The following is an 18,693-nucleotide window of genomic DNA, read 5'->3' on the forward strand; positions in this document are numbered from 1 at the left end:
TGATGTTGATAATGATGATATTTATATATGTTGATGAATTATTATTATGATAGGCTGTTAGATTCAATTGATGCATTCATTTTCTATATTTATTGTTGTGAATCTCACCCCTTCTGCTTAAAAATGTTGTCCTTCCTATGGGTAACTTGCAGGTGATCCTGAGTAGTAGGTGGTGGCTCAAAGTGTCTAGGACTCTGATATGTGGGATGGGATTTAATGTCACATTTATTCCTATGTATCAATTTTTGAATATTGCTGATGTAGCTCTGTTGAATTTATGTTGTTAAGGCTTTTATGCCAAGATTTAATTATTGGAGTATTAATATGTTGGATGTTGACGTTATTTAAATGTTGAAAATATTCTGCTGCAAGGTTTTGGTTAAACTATTAAGTTATTATTGATTCATTAAATAGTTTTATAATCTATTTAAGAAATTTTGAAAAGTATGTGACATGCTCGTTTTGGAAATACTCTGATGTATGATTATTTATTATTTAATTGTTTTGGGTAACGGGGTGTTACACTTCACCTTCAATTGATCCTTGAATCTTCTATTTCATCTCGAACTTGTTTGTTTTTCATCTTCTCACTACAAGAAGAAGTGCAATTAGCCACGGAACTATGCTAGGAGCATGAACTCACTCCTGGCAAATTTACCAGGAGCAATGTCAGGGAAGCCCCAGGCAAAATGACTTTAGAAAAGGTGGGACCCCATTTTCACTTGTTTTTCTCTATTCGTGTAGCTTTCTCCCTCTTTTCTTTTCCTGCACGCGCACAAGACCAGACTTTCTCTCAAAAGAGGAAATTGTTTGTGACCTGATTCAGCCAAACGATTCAGCCAAACCCTGAAGAGACACAATCGATCCATGGTTCAAGGTATCTTCGCTCCCAATCTCAGATCCGTAATCATATCTCCTACCTTCTTATCTCGCAATCTCAGCGTTCACTACTAAAAAAACAAAAATTAGTGAGGGAAATTTAGTGAGGGAAAACATGAAATCCCTCTCTAATTCCGTCACTAAATTTTGCGACCAAGGAATTTGTGAGGAATTTTATGTTTTCCGTCACAAATTTCCCTCCCTAATTTTGCTTTTCCTAGTAGTGGTTTTGCAGTTGTTATTTGTATTTTTTCTTTTGATTGGTGTCTACAATTGTTAGTTCTGTACTTTTGCTTTCGGTGGCTTAACTCGTGCTCAGGTATCTATTCTATACTTTAATTTTCGATTTTCATTATTATTACTACTTGATTTATAGAAGTTTTCATTACATTATGTTATCTCTGGATAGAATTTAATTAGCTTTAATTCAAATGGTTGATTCTGTTTCTCCTATGGGTATTAAACCAGTTTTTTGAAAACTTTTTTTGGCGGTTTTCAAGAACTTGGCTACGGCTGGATTTTTGGCAAGATTCCGATACTGTTTTGCCTCATTTCAAATATACTATTGTAATTACTTGCTATAGTTTTTCAATTTTAGGATTAGAATCTGTTGAAGTTAATCACATACGTGTGTAAGGTAAACATTCTACTTACTACTAAGTTATAGCATGTATTTAAATGTATACATCAAATAGAAATAATTAAAGTGGCAATAATATGTTGTGCAAGATTATTGTTTATTGTCAGTGATACCATAAATTAGACAGCTAGCTGCATAGCTATCGAGTACATGTTTTCTTTTGTTGATAGTTTATAGCATAAATTCATGAAACATTCCATCACATTGTTCATAAATTTTCTTTTTTTCCAAAGAGCTTCTCTATAGCAACGACAAGTGGCTTGGACGCCAAAATCAGTTTCCTTATTCAAAGTTATTTTAAGGGTTAATAGTGCTTTTCACCTCAGTAATATATGTCATTTTCGGTTTTCGTTCCTATAAAATTTTCGGTTTGATTTGCAACCTCGTAAAAAAAAATTCCGGAAAACACCCTTAATTGGCCATTCAAAAACCAAAATTTCTTAAAAAAAAATCTGAAAATGGCCTATTACGGTGTTTTCCGGAATATTTTTTTTACGAGGGTGCAAATCAAACCGAAAATTTTATAACAGCGAAAACCGGAAATGACATATATTACGGGGTGAAAAACACTATTACTTTAAATTTGCCTTAATGTTAGCCATGCCACTATTTCATTTGATGTCTTTATTAAAGCCGGTTTCGGCTATGGATTTTTTGACTGCATCGTCTACTCATATATACACACTAATCGCTTAGGTCGGATGGTAGTTTGGAGTTTATGTATTTCTATAGCAAGATCTGCTGAACTCATTTTTGTTCAGCTAAATTCTGGAGTAATTTCTGGATACAGGAGTAACTAAATTCTGTATTTTAGAGGTTTTGAGTGGATTAGTTTGGAGTTTATGTATTTCTATAACAGTGACTAGTTTTAACTTAGAAAGGTATAAGGCCAGAGTTTGTATACATAATTGTGATAGTTTCTTTGGAATGTTTTGGTAGTTGATGTGGTTTTATATAGATGTGGTTTTAGTAATCAGTAGAGGTGATGTGGTTTTAGCAAGATCTTGTGATTTTCACATTGCAATTGTGTGAATTTCTTCGTTTCTTGTTCATTGATCTTCGCTTTACTTCCATTTCTTCTTCGTTTTCATCATGCCTCCAAGAGCAGTTCATGCACATCTTCAACAAGATATTGATTCTGCATTCTTTGTTCATCCCAGTGCAGGTCCTAATTTTTTAACGGTTTCTCCTAAGCTCAATGGTTCTAATTACCTAGCTTGAAATCGGTTTATGCAACGTGCCTTGGGAACGAGGGAGAAATTAGGGTTCATCAATAGTACTATTTCTGTTCCTGATCTTCAAGATCTGAATCGCAATGCTTGGGAGGGTCGTAATCATTTAGTTCAGTCTTCGATCATCAATTGTGTATCAAATTCTATAGCTCAGACGATTGTCTTATATGATTATGCATTTGAAGTTTGGCAAGATCTTCATGAAAGTTTCAACAAGATTAATCATATTCGCATTGCTACTTTACGTTCTTCCGTCAATAACTTGAAACAAGGTAGAAAATTTATGCTTGATTACTTCACTACGTTGAAAGAACTTTTGGAATAATTATCATCACATCGTCATATGCTCAATTGTATTTGTTTTAATCCATGTCGTTGTGAAGCTATACGTGGTTCTAAGAACCATAGAAATGAAGATTAAATCATGCAGTTTTTAACAGGATTGAATGATCAGCTTTCAATGGTTAAGACTTAGATTCTATTTCTTGATCCTCTTCCTTCGCGGAACAAAGTTTACTCCCTTGCGACTCAAGAAGAAAGTAACATTTCTTCCCTCGTTCCTATAAGTGTTTCTGATGACAATGGCCTATGAATGAATGATTTTGAAACCTTTCCTTGATAAGGAATTAATCGTTCTTTTCCAAAGGAGACATAGGTGTAGCTTCGTACAATGCACATGAGAATGTTGGAGGTAGTGGTTGTACTATTGTCCTTCAATGAAACTCCCGAACTACCATTGGTTGTCCTTGTAGAGACTTCTTCACCTTTGGTCTTCAACTCTCTTAAGTCTGGCTTCCAGCTTTTGAGTATTCCAGCTTCTAGCTGATCCAGCTTCTAGGTTACCTTCAAAGTCTGACTACTCCAGCTTCTGGGTTGTCATCAGATTATGAGTCCTTCAGATTCAGCCTTCATACTTAGCTTCTCTTGAAAATTCTTTGTTCTACATTTGTTCTTTCAAAACCAATACTTGTTCAAGACATTGAAATTTTTTGTCTATGGTCTTGCACACTTGAAAAAATATTAGTATATTCAGTTGATCTTTTAATACCTTATTATCATCAAAACTCAATAGGTATTGTTTAAACTTATTTTGTTCCAACAATGTCCCCCTTTTTTATGATGACAAACACAAATATTAAAGACAATTGTTGTTAATCTCATTAACAAGTTGACTTTAGGGTCTGAGGTTTGTAAGCTCCCCCTAAGTCTGATCATCCAGGAGATAAGGTTTTTAAGCTCCCCTTAAATTCTATCTAGGTTAATTAAATTCATTTTAAGCGCAATAACCTTCATAAAACATCACTCAGAAGCATATCACATGAAACCCAGAGGCTAAGAGATGAGAAGAAGTTCTCCTAAGTCAATTTTAATTAACCTAGTGGACTTGGAGCCTAAATACTATTATTATGTCTTACTCTCCCTTTTGTCATCAACAAAAATATAAATAAGAGTAAGAAAAGATATGGATAAAAACATGATAGTAATAATCAAAACATAGCAGAAGCAGATCGAATATCATAAGCAAGTATTAAATTTAAGTTTCATAAGAAAAATTAAAAATGGTGTGTAAATTAAGAATCTTATGGGTTATGCTTCTGCTGCATCATTGCCAACAAAGCCTGGATGCTAGAATTCATGTCATATTGCTTCTTTGTCTTTTCTTCCTTAGTCTTGGACATTTCAGCTTGATGAAGTAGATGTAGTCTGCTGCTTCTAAAATTATTCTTGTTTTCTTGCCATCTCATCTTGATGCTTAGCTTGTTTAATTTTTCTTGTTCTATTGCCATTGCAGCTTGTCTGACACTCAAACTCTTTTGCCCTTGAATCACTTCCATCAGTTGTGCTTGCATAGCTTCTTGCTTGGACTTTTGTTCTAGCATATCAGCTTCCACATTATCAGCAAACTAGATCATCTCAGATTCTTCAAGATCCACCCTCTTGAATATAACCTTATCAGGTTTCACAAAGAACATAGAAATACAAGAAGCTTGTAGACCAGTCTTTAGAATCTCAGGAACTTCTTTAGGAATCTCTTCAAAGAATGCCGAGTCTGAGATCTACCTAGAGATGTCCTTCTTAAGCTCCATAACTTCCATGTTTCTGACTACTTAAACACGCTTCTGAGGGCTTCTTGCTGAGTAGCTATTGAGATGGTTTGGAGATCATCTAAAGTAGTGTTTGTAACGCCCCAAATTTTCATCCAAGACATTAATTAAAAATATTCACTTCTTTATAAATATTTGAACGGAACTAGCGGAAAGATAAACTATTAAAATAAATTAATAGAATATTACTCTTTTAGATTAATTATTTCCTACTGGAAGAAATAATAGAGTTCAAAAATATTTTAAAAGTTACAAATACAAATGAATTGAACATAATATTCTTTTTGATGAACACTATTTTGTGAAAATTGTTTATATTTAACTTTTAATTATGAATTGATAAAAGTTGCTTGCTGAAAGATTAATTAAAGACACAAAACAGAAGAAATGAACTAAAAATATTGTTAATGAAAGGGTGTGCCAAAAGGAAATGAAAATTATGTATTGGGATTAATTTTGACAATGATTTGAGTTGAAAATGAGAATTTGGTTTTGAATTGGTGTTTAGGCTGATTTGTGGTTTCAAACAAGAAATGGAATAGAGAGTTTAGGGACGCCACACTTTCTCATCCTAGAAAATGATAAGTCTATGGAATGAAGATCACCACAAGAAAGGATTCTTGATATGATCAATACAAGATCCAATCAAGAACCTAAAGAGCAATTACTCACTTTTTTAACAAAAATTAACTTGCCTTTTTATTCAATTTTCGTGTCCTATATATAGGTAGGAGGGACACTTGCTGAATTACAAAGAAAAAATGCAAATAACTCTTAAGATTCCTTCAGCCAAATTAATCTATCATTATTTCCTATGGCTGAAGTAAATTAACATGAATACAAGAAATGGTTACAAGACAAATCAATGAATGAGGGTGGCTGGTTTTGATGATCATGATGATGAACGCGATTTTGAAGATGATGGTAGTTTCATATGCTGAAATAAAATGCCTTCACTGTCTCATTGAAGTCTTGTCTCTTTCCTCTTTAATTCTTGCATTCTTTCCTCCTTCAGATTAAATGTTCTTTAATGCCTTGTTTTTCTTTTGTCTTCAGCACTCCTTTGCATAAAATAAACACACAAAACATTTCATTTAAAGCTTTAGAAGCTTTAAAATGGATTAAACACACAAAATAACCATACTTAGTGTTTTTGGGTCAAAATTGGTCTCTTACACTTTTTATTACAACATAACAAGAACAACTAAATAAAATGGGCAGCAAGAGATGGGCCCCACCCCTCCTCCAATTGTTTGATGCACATGACCATTTTATCCTCCATGCTTTCTAGTGTAGGTTTGGACTCCAAGACTTTTGCCACCAATTGAGTTAGGGCCTTCTTAGCTTTCTTGGTCCTCGCCCTTGTCGTTGGTCCTCCTAGCCCTTGAATTGAAGCACTTGTGTCATGGACAATCATGCCCTCATCACTTTTTCATTGAAAAACCCAATTTGCCACGTAAGCGTTTCATCACACATCAAGCTTCATATTTCATCTTTCGTACCTACAACATTATATTAATGTAAGGGTCAATTTCCTTATCCAAATCGGTTTATACTCAAAGCACAATAAACAATGCCTTAAAATAGATAGTATAAAAATTTCTCGATCAAAAAGAAATAAAAATACACTCAAGCCATATTTTAAGTAAAGAATTCAAGTGTTTGTGGGAGACTTTTTTACCCCGACGCCATTTATCTTGGTGGCGTGGAATAGCCAGACTTTTTCCCCCCAAAAAAGACCCAAGTGTTTGTGGGAGACTTTGCAGGAGGGTTGAATGTCTTCCTTTAGTTTCTGCCTGTGTTTCGCTTTGAGGCCTTCATCTTATATGGAACACCACTTTTGTTGAAACTGAATTTTGGGCAGTTGTCAACCCATCCTCCTTTGCACTTTGTTTGTGGTTGAAATCCCTCGACGGATTTTGCATCTTCTTTATCGAAAACTGCACTACACCTAGGACAAAGCATGACATTAGTGTTGGAAATCTTGCATCTATTGAGGAAATAAATAAGATCCTCTTCAGCCCTGGGATACGCCACTTTCATCTTTTCAGCAAATTAGTCTTCATTAACCATTGCATTTTCAAATTGGTGGTCCTCACTGACCATCTCAGCATCAGTTTGCAACTTCGCCTCGGGGGCTGGATCTTTAGGAGGAAGTTCAGTACCAAATTCGTCTGAGATGTCCACCATATTTATGGCAACTACTTCAGCGTACATGGAGTTAGCTTTCTTCAAGGGATCTGCATCAACTTGCATAGGTTGTTTAGCTTTGTCTCCAAATTTCTACCTTCCCTCGTCAAGAGCTTTCTGCACGGAGTCCCTAAAACGAGTACAACGAGACAAATTATGGCCTAAAAGGCCATGAAACTTGCAAAATCCTCTCTTTTTTCTTTGTTCAAAAGGAGGTAATTTCATATTTTTTAGCACTAAGATTATGCCATCAGTGACCAAGAGATCGAAAATCTCATCGCATTTAGAAACATCAAAAATATATGTTTTAGGAGGGTATTTGTCGTTTTTAGGTTCTTTAGGGTTCTTTCTGTTCGATGGCCTTAACAATTTACATGCATAAGGCGGCCCATCTTTTAACTTTGCCAAATTAATTTCATTATCTTCAATAGTATCTGATCCCCAATCGAATTCTGGGTCACTGTCTCCTGTGTCTACATAGGCAACTTTCTCCCTTTTAGGGAACCTGTTTGTCCGGGCTTTCTCATGCCTTAAGCCTTTCGACTTTTCGAACTCTATCTGCCAATTGTGCTATATCCCTATGGTCTTGAGTATCCAGTTTCGTTCAAACATAATAATGAAGGCCACCAGCAGCCATTTCGACCAATTCATGTTCTGGCACTGAAGTGAAACATCTAGCCTTAAGAAGACGGAATCTATTTAGATAATCGTCAATCGACTCGTGCGTTTTACGTCGAACGCTGGCTAGTTCCTTCCAACTAATCTTAGATTGACCCATGTAGAATTGCTCATGGAAAGCTTTTTCCAATTGATTCCAACTAAAAATGGAATGAGGAGGCAATGTTGTAAACCAAGTGAAAGCATTTTTTTTCAAAGAACTTGGAAAATATTTCATTTTCAAATTCTCATTATTTGCCATCTCACCTTGGTTATATCACGGTCTCTATAGTACTAGCTTGGATCGATTGTGTACCACCTGGTGGTAATGGTGGGTTTGGGTGATGTCCCTGACGAACTAGCGGCATTCGACGCCGCTACGTTCGATATGATAAGAGGACGCATCATTTCAGGAAGTTTCTTTTTATTTCTCAATCGCATACACAACGCAAACCAACAATATTAATCGTTTAAATTTCAAAATAAAATTTCTAAACAAAAGCAATAAATGTTCCATTGGACGTGCCAATTTGTTTACACTGAAATTTGGTAAACAACCGCTGGTTTAAAAATATTTACTTGCAAGATCAACCAGTAAATCTTAAGGACATATTGTGTTTGTTATTTTCCAGAAATTTATTATTGTTCTTGAAGAACACGATAAAAAGAAGTAAAAAACAATCGAATTCAACCCAGTTGAATCCAATTGGAATTATGTAAAATGAAAGTAAAATGAATTGCTCAAAAGAAACAAGTAAATTGTAAAGACATTTAAGAAAATAAACTTAAATTGCATTCATTGAATGTAAATTGGTACACATGTTCATACATTGCAACTTGTGACTCGTTTCTCTCTTCCATGCGGATAAGAGTGTAAGTTTTGTGTATGATTAGTTTGTGACCCTTTTTCTTTTACGAGAAACTACTATTTATACTAATATAAATAACTACCTATTTTTGAATTTAAAACTACAACTGCTACAAACTAACAATACTTATCCATTCGATTTGAATTTCAAATATTTGTGCCTATGGAAATATCCGTTACTTGACCTAATCCGAAACAAAACTGCCCTTCAATAACTACGTCTGTCGAACGATACATGCGCTTCGATCACTTCTAGCAAAGTCAGCTTCGATAAAAACATTCCTTATTTCTTCGATAATCAAGTCAACTTTGGTTTGACTGCATTTAAGATAGCCTTTAAAAATATAAGCTAACAACTATATATAAAGAAAACTACTTCTTCTAGCTCTGATGGGTTGGATTTTTCTTTCCAAAAATGCCCTGAATACAAATAATTCATGTAACAAATAGATAAGAATACATTTAAATATTGAAAAAAATGTGACAAACACATAAATATATATGTCTGTTTTTTTTCTTTATTATTTAAAAAGTGTAACAAAGTAGATGAGTATATTTACTTTTTCATTATCTCAATTATACCCTTAAACAACTTTTTCTATAATAAAGATTTTTGTCGGTGTCATTAAAAAAAGTTAGATTATATTTTTTTTTGTTATATTGTTGGTGTCATTGAAATAAATAATCATGATTAGTTTGGTTTGTTATAATTTGAAAGCAACAAACATTTATATTTATTTTTTTGAAGAAAAAACATTTATATTTTTAGTTTTAATCCAAATCAAAATTTCATATAAAGAACACTTTTAATAATTTTCAAATGTTAGTGCAATAAAAAGAGCGGAAGAACGGGCACATGCGTTTCCATCTTTTCGCTAGTTAGATAATAACATAACCTTTCACTTTAGCATTGTTTGTTATCTCTTCATAGGCTTAATTGCATGTTTAGTCCCTTATGTTTATTTTAGGTTTCACGTTGGTTCCTTATGTTTTAAAAGATTCAAATTGGTTCAAAACGTTATTCATATTGGAATAATTCATTCCATCACTTGACCGTTTAAAGATTCAGATTGACAATATGGGTGATGAAATTTAACATATTTAGAAAATGTGTTTCAATTTTTTTGTTTTATTAAACTCAATATCATGTCGCAGAAGGGACTAACTTTTTTCAATGTGACTAAGGTTTTTGACCAACTTGAAACATTTAAAATGTAAGGGATCAGCTTACAACTTTTAAAACATAAAGAACCAACTTAAAACCTAAAATAAACATAAGGGATCAAACATACAGTTAAGCCTTCACTTTAACATTGTTTTAACGCTATCTGATGTTGGACATTATCTACCAAGACCTATTTTTACCCACATTCAATTTTATGTTACCGTGTCTTGGATGAAAACTAAACATGGATTGAATATGTTGATAACCGTTGATAGCGGTGAACCAATGACTTCAATTGTTATTATAGTGTATCATAAATTATTTCAGAAAGTATAGGCCCTGTGTAATTTAGTTGTACCTTTCAAGTTTTCTTCTATGGGTACTGAATTGAGTTTTAAAAAAACGTAATTGTTATCTCAAAAGAATTTGTGCAAGAATTAATCCAAAATTTTTATAACTTTCATAGTTTTAGTTTTTGTTCCTATGTCTTGACGACGTTGTATAGTTCGTGTCGATGATAATTTCACCCAACACATATACAACACAATGGTTAAAGATGAATGATATTTGTACAACTAATTTTAGATAACTTTTATGATAATTATTTTTTTCCTTATTTATTGGACAAAAACAATAAAAATAAATAAATAAAAAAGAATAAAAGCACTAAGTAATTATGAAAGAGAGAATTGTCTAAAAAATTATTCAAGAATGATTGTACGTCATCTTAAACAAAAAATTTGTCTTAAATTATATGTCGTTCTACAATATCAATAAAATATTAATATTACTTTTTTTATTATATATTTAACTATTTATTACTCTTTCATCTTTCAATTTATTTATATTTATCATATTATTTATTAAAAAACAATTTTATAAAACAACTCATTATATCTTTTTTCCATATAATATTAATTACACTTTTTAATATGCGATCAAATTGTATTAGAATTTGGGATGAAATGACAATTGAAAGTTTTAATGAGAAAGTTGTTAGAATCCAACAAGAGGGACCCACAACAACCAAGACACTTTGAGCTTTACAGCCACCTAAACCGTACGTTGGAGGGATAGATCTATCTATGTTGTCCTGTCTCTCAATTTTGTTCTTCTTACTCTATTATTATTTTGCGTCGTGCCTTTGCCAGAACTCAAACTTAAACTCAATTATTCAAATAATCTTTATCAAAACAGTTCAAGATCAACGTGCCCCTCACCCCAAGTCTTCATTTTTTCTCTTTGATTTTTTCTGTTCCTACTCTCAGGCTCTAGTTTGACCATTTTGACTTCTTCCTCTTCAAACTTATTTATCCACAATTATTGGAGACAGAGTGTCACCACAAAAAAGAAGATACCCTTTTGTTTATTTATCTTGGAGAATGTGAAAAAGTGATTAATTTGTTTATGAGTGGTAGTTAAAAGACTTGGCTAGAACTATAAGTTCTTCCAGATAGAGTCCAGAAGCATTTATAGAAAGGTAAGGCTTTATTTCTCAGTTTTCAATTGATAATTTGATGTTAACTTTGGAACTTTCTTTATTTGTATGTCCTTCCTATGAGGAAATGAGAAAGTCATAATTGTTGTTTGTTATAGCTGTGGCAGTTTCATGTTTGGTTTGGAGTTTTGTTGTAAGCTGAATCTTCATTAAAATTGTTGTAATATTTTTGGGGAGTTATAATTGATGGTTTTTTGTGGTTATCTTTCATGGATTTCTAAGGATTGGAACATATGCTTATGATTGTTGTGTGCTGGATTTGTTACAAAACTACCATCTCATGTGGTTTCTGTTGTTAAGATTCGAGTAGATACTTCATTTGTCATGAAGCATGGATACTGACACGCCGACACAGTTAATAATTTGAAAAAAATCACATAATTCAGTGTAATTACAAGTATCGGTATCGTGTCGGTGTCGGACACGACACATGTCCGACACCGAGACACGCCTAATCCGAAGAGTGTCCGTGCTTCATAAATTGTCACTATCCAAGATCCATTGGGTCATGAGTGTGTTAAGACTCAAGAGTCACACATTGTTTGTGTTAGAACAATAACTGGTAACAAAAGATTAAAGAAACGCAAATCACAAACAATGGAATGTAATCGCTGTTTACGCAGTTCGGCTAAGTTACAAACCATATATATCGTATTACAATCCAAATTACAACCATACCCCTGAATCGTACCATAGGGGCAATCACCATCCCCCCAAAACAAATAGTTGGGCCTAACGTACAATTGCAAAGCTATAGCTGCATTTCTTCAACTACATACTCATTTTTTCTTTTTTAATGTTAGGGGTTAGTAGTGTTAGGTTTCTGTTAGTGATGGTTAGTAAGAGAGTTAGTTAACACATTAGATTGGTTAGTTTGACTAAGAAAATTAGAAGAAATTAGATGTTTCCTATAAATAAAAAATTGAGCGAAAAATAAGGTCTTAAGGTCGGGACTAGGGACTAGGGAGGTGGGTGTACAGACCCTCAAGGATTTACTACGTGTGCAAGTTATTTTCAATCTTCAGGTAAAGAACCCCATTTCGGTTGGCCTGATGGTATTGACTTGGAATCTAGGAGTGTGTTGCTACTCAAGGTCTCAGGTTTGATTCTTCCTAATACCAATTTGGATAGACTAACTTACCTTCTTAGAAAGAAAAAAAATTACCAACTGCTAATTTATGTTGTTTGTAATAGAATAGTAAAATTGCATTGCAATAGAGTAGTAACAGCCTATAAACGAATTCGATAAGTAACAAATTCTGTTTTTCATTTAAATTTCATCTCCTAGAAGTTAGAATAAAGATAGAGTTAGTATACTTAAGAAACTCTGATACTCTATTTTCTTACTTTAATAATGATGTCCATTGATGCTTGCATCCACTTAATTTCTATCTTATTTTCAGAACTAGCCTCTAATTTCTGAACCAAGAAAGAGATCCAAGAAATGGATGCAGCTTTAGAAAAAATCTACTCACTCAAGGGTTTCTCAACGAAAGAAAACGACATCCAAGATCTTGATATATCCTTGCAAGCCTTAACAGAAATAGATCATCGGCTAGCCTATTCTTCCGAGAAGCTGGTGAACTTACATATTTTGTATATTTATCTATTGGCTCGAGAAAACGATCTTGAAGAAATAGATTCGAAGAATACCTGCGACTTAGAAAACTCATTTGAGAAGGCAATGATGTTTGATCTATTGTCTGGCATTTTAGATTTTGAGGCAACAGAGCTTGACAATTTCATGGACACTCTACATGAAGAAATTGTTGATGCTCGTCATAAAATATTGTCGTGCAGACATTTGACTGAGGTTTTCTTTATAATGGATGAAAAATTGCAAGATTCCGAAGAGTCTGAGAAGCAATTACAACAACAGTTATTGGAATTAAAGATTCAGTCATCGCAGCTTCAGAAAAGTCTTGTGGCTTTCCAACACGAGAATTGTAAGTTGAAATATTACACAGATTTTTCTTTTCGAAAAATTTACATTGAGGTATTTTTCATTTATTTATCGTTTTTAGTCATTCATATACACAGGGGAAATGGGGAAGGCTTTGAATTTATTAGAAAATAGTCATGTGTCAAATGTGAAAGTGAAAACGAAAGATCAGAGAATGGTTGAACAACAGAGATATATTCTTCGAATGCTTGAGAAGTCGCTCGCAAGGGAGCTAGATCTTGAAAAGAAGTTAGCAGAGTCAAGAAATAACGAAGAACTAAAGATGAAACTCCGCTACACTGAACAAGTGGCATTTTATATGGAAGAAACAGCAGAAGTTGTTTGGGGAAGATTTCTTGAAGCAGACAATGCTACCGAGGTGTTAATGGGGATTTCGAAAAGTATAATGGGACGTCTCCAAGTAACTGAGTTCAACCTCAACGGTTATATGCAGCGAGAAAATGAGCTAAAATTGAATATTCAAATTTTAATCGAACAACTTAAGGCTAAAGATGCTGCTTTAGAGAAGAACGGGAGATGTAATGTTAATGTTGACGATATTCAGGAAAATACTGAGGTGTTGGATTTGAGGGAAAAGATGAAAATTCTAGAAGAAGAACAAAAGAATTTTGAGGTTCAGATAAATTCTTTGAGCGAAGAGAATGAAGCCTGTCATGAACAACTTATAGAAATAGAAAATTTTGCTGAATCTCTAAAAGAAAGTATTGATATAGCAGAAAATCGAGCTGAGAGTGCTGAAGCAAAGGTTACACAGTTAACTGAAACGAACTTGGAACTTACTGAAGAGCTGAACTTTCTTAAAGGGAGTGCTAGTACTGCCGAGAAAAAAGTCGGTTCGCTTGAGAAGCAACTGAGGGAGCTAGATATCCAACTACAGAATGCGAAGGCATCTTCTGAAGCAGGTCAAGAACAGCAGAATATGTTATACACAGCAATTTGGGATATGGAAATATTAATTGAAGAGCTCAAATCTAAGGTTTCAAAAGCTGAAAGTAATAAAGATAGCGCTGAAGAACAATGCATTGTGCTATCTGAAAATAACCTTGAACTTCATAAAGAGTTGGATCTCTTCAAGTCGAGAATGCTTTGCATGAAAACATCATTGGATCACGCTAGCAGTACAAAATTATCAAGTGCAAAAGAAATTGATACCAAAACAAAGTTTATCATGGATTTGGTAATGCAACTAGCTACTGAAAGGGAGCGCATTAATAAACAGGTATTTACGTTTAAACTCGTCAAATAAGTTCTATGTTTTTATCTTTTATGGAATCTCAGTTTGGTCCTTTAATGATCATTTCATGCAATTTTTGTTCACCTTAAGTTTGTATACCAAGTCCAAATTAAACTGAAAATATTCAAGGAATCAATTAATGAAATTTAACATAGAAGTTTCTAATTACTCATTAGAGCATCTTCAATGGGAGCTGTTTTGCCTAATACATTGATGTAACTCTCTCAAGTGGAGAGAGAAAATTGATACCATATTAAGAAACTGTGAAAATGTGAATGTGATTCATTAGATTGAACAAAGATTACATCAATGTATTTATACACTTTGCTTATTGTAATATCAATCTAGAATGTACTACACTAATGAAGCTAAAAGTACTACTCTATGTTAACGACTTGTACTGCAAACTTTCTTTATCTTGACGCTTAGCTTTACTTGAATCAGCATTGTGTAATAAATGGTGCTGACAGCTAACAAAAAGCTGTCAGATAGTTAGTAGGTTTTGAGATAGTTATAAGAAGAGTGAGAGAAGACTTCTAGGCATTTTTAAATTTGTTTTACTCTTGGAATTGGAGAATTGTATCCTCTCGAATAAATATGTGTATTGTTTCCATTAATCAATAAGCACAGACACTCCTCGGATTTGGCGTGTCCGACACCGACACGACACCGACATTTGTAATTACACTGAATTATGTGATTTTTTCAAAATATTAGCTGTGTCGGTGTGTCAGTGTCCGTGTCGAGTCCGGTGTCCATATCCGTTTAAAACAGGAAAATAAAAGTTACCACTACGTTTTTCCTGCAGCTAGATGCTTTAAAACAGGAAAATAAAAGTTTGGTAGGAAAGTTAAAGGAGACTAAAATTGGTGCATGCAACAATGGACTAATTAACAGAAATGAAGATCAAGCTTCCAACATTGACTCAAGCAATGACAGCAGTACAAAATCATTTGATGGAGAAGGAATGGAACACTTCAATAAAACCTTTCAGGCAGGTATCTTTTTTATCAGCCTATTCCTTTTAACTAGTTGATATTATGTTGTTAGGCTTTATTTACAGGCTATGAAGCACGGACACCCCTGGGGTTAGACGTGTCACGTGTCCGACACCGACACTTGTAATTACACTGAATTATGTGATTTTTTCAAATTATTAGCTGTGTCGGCGTGTCAGTGTCGTGTCCGGTATCCGTGCTTCATAGTTTACAGGACAATCAACTATATCCATGTTTTTATGTTCTTTTCTTTTGAGAATAAAAATCGAAATAAAACAAGTAACAGATAACTATCTCATTGCTTAGGATATGCTTTGCATTTTTACAGCAACCAAAGACCATATTATCCCAGTTGGAGCATGCATAATAATCATATCTAGCTTGTTACAAATAAAATCACTATCCACCTGATTCAGTGCTTTTGTAAACAATTCCATTCCTTGGTTGCATATTCTAACATAGAAAGTAGATACAAGTTTTCGTTAAACCTTCTCTCTGAAAAAATGACAATCTATCTCAACATGCATTGTTCAATCATGGAAAATTGGATTTGATGTAATATGATTGCCAACCTAGTTATCATGCCTAAATTTTTTAAGAAAAGTATTTCCAAATCCCATTTTTCCAAGAATTCTTACACATAAAAACACAAGTTGTTTGAGCCATAGCGCTCAACTTCACTTTTGCACTGGAATTTGCCACCACGTTTATTAATAATACTTCGTTTTAGAATTTATTCGTATATACCGACAATATAAAAGAGATTTATAGCATGTTTGGATCAGCTTTGGGATGCTAATTTCACATCCCAATTTAAGTTAGACATGATATTTATAGCTTTTGGTCTTCCGCGAGAATTCATTGCACGTTTGCATTAACAAACGTGCATCCAAACCTTAGCTTAGACTATCGCAAAATCATATTTAGTCTTAGACACTAAAAGCTTTTCCCTTTCTTGATTTCTATTATTAGGTGGGTGAACAATCAGAAGTAGCAACATCATCTGTTTCAGCAAATAAGCCTACAAATTGGAGAAACATATTTCTTTTTTGGACAATTTTTACCCCCCTTGTTTCGGTGTTGGTCTTCTGCTTGTTGGACAAAAGCAAGTTTTCTTTTCTGAAAGATTTTGTTGGTTAAGTTATAGCCTAGCGAAATTTTGTTGTTTGTGCAGTTGTGTTTCACTCTAGTCCTTTACATTATTTTTTGAAGGGACTCCTTTAGATTCTTTATTGTATATTAAATACTGATGTACATTTTTGAACCTAAAAAATAATTAATGTAATTTACTATGTGATGTTAGAGTGGTTAATATAACAGTTAAGTTGTAGATTATTCTGTCATGTGTTGAGTAAAAAAAAAAAAAAAAACTGTCATGAGTGGTTAAAAGTACAAGAGTTTGTCTTTAATAAGGACACAAATGATTGTTATTTATGCTTGAAAAGTTCTTCAATCATGAAAGACAGATTGATCGGATTTGGTAAAATTCAAAAATCATCTTCATAATTGAAAGAACTATTGAAAAGTGGTGATAGGAAAAGAGCAACAATGACATGGCACACATTAATAACGATTATAATAGCAAATAAAATAAACTGGTGGCAAAACAATAGATAGGCCTCATTATTTTTGGTAACCTATGAAGCACGGACACGACACGAATATCGAACACGCCGACACAGTTAATAATTTAAAAAGATCACATAATTCAGTGTAATTACAAGTGTCGTGTACGACACGTGTCCGTGCTTCATAGGTTACCAAATGACAAACGAGAGTAGACAACAATCTTCAAGTTTCCTGAGGCATCATCTCTTCAAGTTCACCCCACTTGTCTCCGTTTTCAGAAAACTTGTCCTTGATTCTCTCAACAAGCTCTCCTTTGAAACACGAACAAGCCCATTCACAAGATTTTCCATTGTTGTAAGAGTAGGGACCAAACCTTCACCAATCATGTCCATAGCAGTATCCAAAGCATATTCAAACTCCCCAATCTGGCACAGAGAATCAACTAGAAAATAATCCAATCAAAGTATCCTACCTTCAAGAACTCTGCTAATCTAGTTATTCGAAGCTACATATTCATTAATTCGTGGCACTTTGCCAAGAGCAGGCAAAATCCAATGTATTCTGTTTGGAAGAACTACTTCACTGGAAAGTAATGATTGATCATGAGCTTATAACACATACAATGAAGATATTGTCTGAGAAGTTATTAAAAGAATCATATGCATAATTTGAGTAGAGTGGAACACGCAAATGAGTCAATTCCTATAATTAATTTATAATTAAGAATTGAAAGAACTATTGAAAAGTGAAAATATGAAAAGAGCAACAACGACATGGCACACATGAACAACTATTATCAAAATTATGGAGGAACAATAGAGGCAAATAAAATAAGCTGGTGGCAGAACAATAGAAACGCAGCATTTATCATTTCCTTAGAAAAGTTACCAAAATGACAAATAAAGAACACAACGACAGTATACAACGATCTTCTAAGATTCCTGAGGCAACCTCTCTTCAAGTTCACCCCATTTGCTCTGCCATCATCCCAAATACCCTCCTAGCCTCATCAAACATCTTCAACTTACATAAACCCTTTATCCTAACACTATACGTGTTAGAACATGGAGTTAACCCATACCTATTTTCCATCAAATCAACCAACTTTTCAATCTCGTCAAATTTGTTCTCCTCAAGAAAAGCAAGGTAAGCTTTATCAAAAATCGTAGCATTAGGTTTGACACGATAGACACTCATATCATCGAAAATAGAGAAAATAGGAGCGGTTGAGCCAGAACTAACAAAATAATCGATAACCGAGTTATATGTATCAACATTAGGTTTAATAGAGTAAATTTTCGGGAAATCTTTGTAAATACGTGTTACCTCCACAGGATTATCTATAATGATTGCAGCTGAGAGCAACGCATTGAGCGATTTAACTGAGGGAGTGGATTTAAGATTTTCATGGATGAAGTTGAAAACATTGAGAGCTTGGTCGAACAGGCCGGCTTGACTATAGACAGCGATAGCGTGAGAGATGAAACGTTCAGCTTTTGTATTTGTTTCAGCTTTCATTTGGGGGAGAGGGAGAGGGGATTTCAGTGCTGAGGAGCAGTTGGGAGAGAGTATTGATGAGTTCTTCTGACTCTTAATACGATATTTCTGAAAGACGAGTTTGGGAGGGGTTGGATAGAGCAATGTTGAGTAGTGACGAAGTGAGCGGCGAAGAAGAGGATAAGCCATTGACGAAGT

The 18,693-nt window shown here is 33.9% G+C and overlaps 2 protein-coding genes across 4 annotated transcripts; one reads left to right on the forward strand and one right to left on the reverse strand.

The window, feature by feature from the left end:
• The first annotated feature begins 10,799 nt into the window (after positions 1-10,799).
• Positions 10,800-16,764, forward strand: LOC120580913 (WPP domain-interacting tail-anchored protein 2). Of its 3 annotated transcripts, none has more exons than XM_039835161.1 (5): positions 10,800-11,216; positions 12,638-13,180; positions 13,275-14,416; positions 15,240-15,425; positions 16,402-16,764. In XM_039835161.1, exons 2-5 carry the CDS (start codon positions 12,679-12,681, stop codon positions 16,567-16,569), a joined length of 1,998 nt encoding a protein of 665 aa, XP_039691095.1. In that variant the 5' UTR covers positions 10,800-11,216; positions 12,638-12,678; the 3' UTR covers positions 16,570-16,764. The 3 variants fall into 3 exon arrangements, with proteins under 3 accessions (XP_039691095.1, XP_039691097.1, XP_039691096.1); XM_039835163.1 differs by having other exon boundaries at positions 15,240-15,429; positions 16,402-16,545; XM_039835162.1 differs by lacking the exon at positions 10,800-11,216 and adding an exon at positions 11,255-12,334.
• Positions 16,765-17,237: 473 nt separating this feature from the next.
• On the reverse strand, positions 17,238-18,684 carry LOC120576028 (pentatricopeptide repeat-containing protein At1g61870, mitochondrial). Its single transcript, XM_039826987.1, has 2 exons — positions 17,995-18,684; positions 17,238-17,423 (listed from the first exon to the last, which is right to left on the reverse strand). Exons 1-2 carry the CDS (start codon positions 18,682-18,684, stop codon positions 17,238-17,240), a joined length of 876 nt encoding a protein of 291 aa, XP_039682921.1.
• Positions 18,685-18,693: the final 9 nt, after the last annotated feature.

The sequence above is a fragment of the Medicago truncatula genome, chromosome 6 (assembly GCF_003473485.1).
Source record: "Medicago truncatula cultivar Jemalong A17 chromosome 6, MtrunA17r5.0-ANR, whole genome shotgun sequence".
NCBI lineage: Eukaryota > Viridiplantae > Streptophyta > Magnoliopsida > Fabales > Fabaceae > Medicago > Medicago truncatula.

What these genes read in the sequence shown, in the direction of transcription:
- LOC120580913 (XM_039835161.1), top strand. Translation starts at nt 12,679, where the DNA reads ATGGATGCAGCTTTAGAAAAAATCTACTCACTCAAGGGTTTCTCAACG. An exon ending in GGGAGCGCATTAATAAACAG is followed by an intron (nt 14,417 to 15,239) that starts GTATTTACGTTT and finishes TTTTTCCTGCAG; the next exon opens with CTAGATGCTTTAAAACAGGA. An exon ending in ACTTCAATAAAACCTTTCAG is followed by an intron (nt 15,426 to 16,401) that starts GCAGGTATCTTT and finishes TTCTATTATTAG; the next exon opens with GTGGGTGAACAATCAGAAGT.
- LOC120576028 (XM_039826987.1), bottom strand. Translation starts at nt 18,684, where the DNA reads ATGGCTTATCCTCTTCTTCGCCGCTCACTTCGTCACTACTCAACATTG. An exon ending in TGTTTGATGAGGCTAGGAGG is followed by an intron (nt 17,424 to 17,994) that starts GTATTTGGGATG and finishes TCTCTGTGCCAG; the next exon opens with ATTGGGGAGTTTGAATATGC.